The sequence below is a fragment of the Centruroides sculpturatus genome, unplaced genomic scaffold, assembly GCF_000671375.1.
Source record: "Centruroides sculpturatus isolate CEXI.00-Female unplaced genomic scaffold, Cexi_2.0 scaffold743, whole genome shotgun sequence".
Lineage (NCBI taxonomy): Eukaryota > Metazoa > Arthropoda > Arachnida > Scorpiones > Buthidae > Centruroides > Centruroides sculpturatus.
Window position 1 is genome coordinate 2,095 of NW_019384970.1, and position 6,283 is coordinate 8,377.

At 26.4% G+C, this 6,283-nt stretch overlaps 1 protein-coding gene across 1 annotated transcript in view; it reads right to left on the bottom strand.

Annotated features, from left to right (window-relative positions):
* Positions 1-238: 238 nt before the first annotated feature.
* Positions 239-6,283, bottom strand: part of LOC111632599 (leucine-rich repeat-containing protein 47-like) — an 18,462-nt gene continuing 12,417 nt past the window's right edge. The window contains exons 3-6 of the mRNA XM_023377077.1: positions 4,689-4,805; positions 4,500-4,618; positions 4,089-4,191; positions 239-657 (exon numbers count right to left, since the gene is read on the bottom strand). Of these exons, the coding sequence (XP_023232845.1) occupies positions 376-657; positions 4,089-4,191; positions 4,500-4,618; positions 4,689-4,805 (621 nt within the window). The 3' untranslated portion in view covers positions 239-375. The remainder of the gene's footprint in view (positions 658-4,088; positions 4,192-4,499; positions 4,619-4,688; positions 4,806-6,283) is intronic.

A 6,283-nucleotide genomic window follows, 5' to 3' on the forward strand; every position in this document is an offset into this window, starting at 1 on the left:
GAAAGTTGTAATGAAAAATAATTTTAGACCAAACATATAAAGAAATATTTGATACATTTTAATTTTAATTCAAAATTCTGTTAAACTGTACTTAAACTGTAGGCTAAATCGACATTTAAACTTTTTATTATTTTTATGATATATAATGCAAAATCAGTACTAAATATATTAATCAATGGATGAAATGTTAGAAATCATACTTCAGATGTGTAATTTTTCATTATTATTTCAACCAAACTTAAAATTTATCAAATATTTATTTAAATCAAGTGCTAAATGATCAATCTCAGTAGTTATGACTTATACAAATGAATTTTCATTTATAAAAGCAAAGTCATGCTCAAAACAGAGTAGTCAACAATTTTATGTTTCGGATTAATCTCTAACAACATTGATGTCTTCAAAGATTAAATCAGTTCTTGAAGGATAGACAACTTTTAAATTTCCATCTTCATCTACAACTCTCATCTGTTCAATAATTAAGGATTTTAAATTTGAACTTTCGTTTTCAATTTCTGTGCTACCATTCACGTCAAGCTTTTTATTTCCCAAACCTAACTTTAAAGTTTCATATAATAAACTATCCATCACCTTTTTGCATGCTGGGAGGCTATTACCAGTTACTTCAAAAAACATATCTGATGTTTCTTCAGATATCTATAAGAAAAACAAATCATATGCCTTACATCTCATAATAAGTTACTATTGAAAAAATAAAAACCTATAAAAGAAATATAATTAAATTTGTTAACTAAATATTTTTTAAATTTATAAATATCTATTTGAATGGAAATGCATTAGAAATTTTTATATGGATCTAATCTAGTCCAGATTAAAATGAAAATCTAGACAATCCAAAATTTTGAAAAATTGACTATTGCAGATAAATAGATTTTCAGAGTAATATAAATAACACATTACATATTTTATCAATAAAATCTTAATGTATATAAAAAATTATGCATTAAACAAAATAATATTCCGTTTTTCATGTTCCAAACTAAGTGTTATTCATTCAGTTTGAATTACCTCAAAATTAAAATGTTTACAAATTATTTTAAACTTTTTTTTAACTACCAATTTTATTTGAATAATAACCACTTTTGAACAGTAGTAGCTGCATGTCATTCTTTGATGGGGACTGGGGAATATCTATTTGAGGACTTCTGATAACTTATGAAAACAATGAAAAATTAAATGAAATTAAGATTTATGTAAAATGTAAAGTAGGATTGGATTGATGAAATAAGGTAATGCAACATAGACAATTTGCTATGGGAATCCAGCTCTATTTAGGTGTTACCAAAAAAACTAGAAAGCTCCACAAAGCCAGCCTGCTTATCAATGCAAACCTGGGACCAACTAAGCAGTCAGTGATTTTATCCACTTGGCTACTAGTGAGCAATACATGTATTTTTTTTAAAAACTGTTTCCTTATTACTGGTACAGAGAAATTAACATATTACACACAAAGATACCAGTTGCCACTTCAAGTACAATTTGCTTTAAAAATCAAATTTTCATAAATGTTTCAATAGTTTATTAATAATGAAAATCAAATGGATATGTACTGTACAAAAGAAATAACTGTTATTTAACAGTAACCACAAGAAAAATATTCAGTTTAAAACAGCAACAGTTGTTATTCAAATAAAACTGGTAAAAGTTCCTTATTTTTTTACACTTCAGTCTAATTTCATTAAGTTTGGATCTGACAATGATATATACAGTACATTTGTAAAATCGAAAGAGTTAAATGAGAATGATGTCATTGTTATTCTTATTTTGTTATAAATGAATCGGTCGAAAAGTCTAACGAAATGGCTGTTTCTACAATCAAAAATATGAATGTTGCTAGTGCAGCCTTATCCAAAATATTTTTCTTAGATAGAAATAACTGTCCACCCGAAGTAATCATTTCCCCTTTCAATTCACAATTTAAACACTTGAGTAGATTTAGAAATATTGATATTGCTGGGCATCATTTTCTTAACAAAGTAAACTAACTGTTTCCTTCGTAAACTTTGTTAGAATTTTATTCAAAATGTCATCACCACAGAGCATGCACACTGAGCAAGACAGCAACAAGTTCTTCAAGAAGTAGTAAATGCATTTAACTCGTTTGACTTTATGAACATACCCGTAGATAAATCTCAAGAACACCTGTCTCCTTAAAAATTATTAGCATTCTCTCTTTTGGATCAGAATTATACACACAAGGAATAAAATTTCATTATTATATTGATACTGTAACAATTTGTAAGTGAAGTTGTTGCCACTGAATTGAAGCTTTCATTTCATGAAAAAACTAACAATGTCCAATATTTGAACTTATAAAAAAATTAATGTGCTTTTAAATTTTATTTAATTATCTGGATCCAGAAAAATTGTGGGATAGTCACAATTTGGATTAATGAATTTCTAGTGAACGTCAATAAGATAGAATAGAAGTTCAACTTTTTCTAGTCCACATACTTCTAAACATCCATAAATTGAAAATAGTTTTAAAAATATTGTCATATGGTTTCAACAGTTTCCCATAATCATTGATTTTTAATTACTAATTTGCAATTTAAAGTACTATGACACCTATTTTAGTAATATAGATACAAAGTTACTTGATCGAAGTGATATAAGTAACTGAAGTTGACTCTTCAGAAATATTTAAAATGTAAAGTTTTTAAAACAATTAGCAGCTTTTACGGATTTAGCTATGTAGTATTTGTTAGATCCGAGTATAAACTTAAAAAATTGCTGATTTATAGTTACATTTGGCAGCTATAAACAGCAATTTTTTGTAAAAATGACACTTCATCTGATAAAATAACCAACCATTCAAATACAATTTCATTTGTACAGGGTAGAATCAAAAATAAATTGAACTTTTATTGTATTAATAATACCAGTATTTATAGAAGTCCATCTTCAAAATAAGCATCTTCAGCATCTACACACTAATGAGACCAATATTCATGTCATTTATTGAAATAATCTTGCTGTCCATTCTGCATTACAGTAGAGCATTGATTATCCGAATACGATCAACCAAAACATCGGTTAACCGAAAGCATTCCAGTTGGAAAATTCAAATTTCCGCTAGTGCTGTGGTGCTGCAATATTTGGCTATGTCTTGGGCTACTCCAATATTATTTTTGTTGGTGTGCATGTTTTAGCTGGCAGCACCATGAGAGGGTACTTAAGGACACACCAGTATTTGAACAAGGCTTTTTTCCCCATTGTGAGTGGTGAGTTTGCTTGTTTTGTGTGGTGTTTTTCTGAGGACTGTGTGTTGTACTGAACCAGAACATTTATGATACTAGATTAACTTCCAAAATATATATTTTTTTGGTTTTATATTTTTCAATATATTTATTTTGTTTGTGCAAAATAAAGAAATAATTTTTAATGATACAATAGCCACGATTATTATTTTAAAAAATTTTTTGTTAGGCTTAACATCAATGAAAATTCAATGCAAAGCAACACATAATGGAGAAAAATTTCAACATGGGATAGGTTAATATATTTTTTCGTATCTGATCAGTTAGTTATCCAAACAATCTCAGTCCCGAATTGTTTCGGATAATTGATTCTACTGTATCTCTCTTAATTAATGCAATTATTTCAGCACTTGTTTGATGTGAAAGGTCTGGTGAGTACATTAAGAGTTTGTACCTTATATTAGACTAAAAGAAGTGATAACTGACATTTTTAGTTGCCTCAGTAATAGAGTAAGATGCAAGTTGCCTTATCTTGGACAAGCAAAAAGCTGGATTCTCCATTATGACAATCCCTTAGTGAATATCTAGCAAAACAGCAGATAATACATAATTGGCCAAAAGACTGTTTTAACAATGATAAAAATCTTAGCAGAAATGTGTAGCTTCAGATGTTTATTTTGAAAGTGTCTTCTGTAAATACTTTTAGAATTAATATAATAAAAATTATATTAAGAGTAATTGATTTTTGACTACTAATCTTTGTCTTTTAACAAATTATTAATTTTATAATTTTGAAGAATTGGTAATTAATTTTCTAATTAAAATGTATTTATTCTTATTTTAATATANTGATGTTTCTTCGTTTACCTTTGTCCCACTGCAATTCGTAATAGGAGGAAATGAGATAACCTGCCCACTTTCATCCAATAAAAATGGATAAGTTGATTTATCTTTCAGAAGATACAAATACCTAAAACATAATTTAAACAAATTATTTCTGTCTTTACATTTCTAATATGTTTTTAATCATATTCAACTTTTAACTGATTTATTTATTTTCTTGAAAATAATGTCGTTTGATCATTCTGAATCACTTGTTTATAACAAATTAAGTAAGATTAATGAAATATATTAAAGAAATAATTTTAGTCACAAAGCTTCTACTGATTACAGGAATTTTATTGTTATTTCAAACAATATTTCCATATTTTCAACTGGAATAAATTTTGTATTTCAAAAATAACCCATAGTACCTTGACAGTTATTAAATTTACTTACTTATGAATTCCTGAATATGTACTTCTTTTTTTCTCTTTTCTTAAAGCTTCTGCTTCATCTGAAAGTTGATTATATAAAGCAAAAGCAGACATCTCATTTTTTCTTCCAAGTGGAGCCAACTAAACAAATGAAAAAAATGCATTACTAAAATAAATAGTAAACAGCAGTAACAAACAAATTACTACTTACTTTAATCTCTTCAGGTTGTTTTGCAGTATACTTAATATTTCCTTGTATTTTTTTAAGATCATGTGTAGCTATTGTTGCCAATGTTCTTTTTTCACAGACAGTATCATGTAATTTTGTCTAATTAAAATAAATTATGAAGTATTTTTGACAAAAACTTTAAAATAATTAAATCATATATAACAATAAAATAATGTAGGATATTTAAACTTATTAACACTTCATATAAAATTATTAATACAAAAATGATTTTTAATTAATTTTCAAATTCCAACATTGTGCAATATTGTGTATAAATGGACCTTTCATATCAAAGTGTATTTAGCTTAAAACCCCATTTTCACACAACATACAATATCTCGAGACAGTAAATATATACAAATAAATGTTCATAAATTTAAACTAGATTAATAAATCTCATTTACATGCTACAATTACAAATACACTGAGCAAACTTTTACCCTGTTAAAAATTCTTATCAAAATTTATTAAATGAATAATGTACTGTATTTATTCGCATATAAGACGAGGAGTGACTAAAGATCAAAATAAAGAAAATTAGATTTATTAATAAAATTTTAATTTTATTTCATTTAATCACAAGTAAAATATCAAATGCACGTAAATGCACACACTGTCCTGCAAAAAATACTGGCATTTTAAACTTCAAGGAAAAATCTTGTAAAATCGACAACATAATTTTTTCATGTAAAGCTGGACAATCGGGAACTTTTTTGTCAATTCTTAACAGTCAAATCCACTCTCTATCAATTACACTTATGAGTTTCTCTGAATTCTAATTTCTGAATAATCATCTGTTTTCACGTGAGAATGAATTAAAACTTATATCCAGCTCCTGTGTGATTTTGGAATTCAATTCAAAAGCTTTGCTTTCCCTATTGCTATTCATCTTTACTTCTGACAATACACAAGAATAATTCAAACAACCCAGATAAAATACTTATGTTTTTAAATACAAGAGGGTAAGCATCTGGTTAAAAATGCAAATACATGGTTCACAAAAATTATTTGCAAAAACACAAAGAATCTTTTGCTTGCACATATAGGACAACCTAGATTTTTGAAGCAGTGAAAAATGAATAAAAACCTCATCTTATATGTGAGTAAATACAGTATATTCAATTCTCCTGTTTACAATTAAAATATATTTAAATTTACTTTTTAAGTAATAATTACTTGAAAATGTTTAAAAATTTCATAATTTAAATGTCATTTACTTATTTTTATTTCTAATCTGTTGTTATATATTGTTAATATATATTTTAATATACAATAAAATTGTATATTTATCATTAATATTTAATTTAAGATAATTTGAGTTTGTTTATCCTTATGTACTGAGTTAATATGAAACTGAAAAGTTATCAAAATTTATTAATAAATTTATAGGTGTTACTTTGAAACTAAATGTATCCTAGTCTATCATGTATATATATATATATACACATACATGATAGACTAGGATATATATATATAGAACAGTATATGCACATACATACACTGTGTGTGTGTGTGTGTGTGTGTGTGTGTGTGTGTGTGTGTGTGTACAATATTCTCAAAAAATTAATTTATAATTT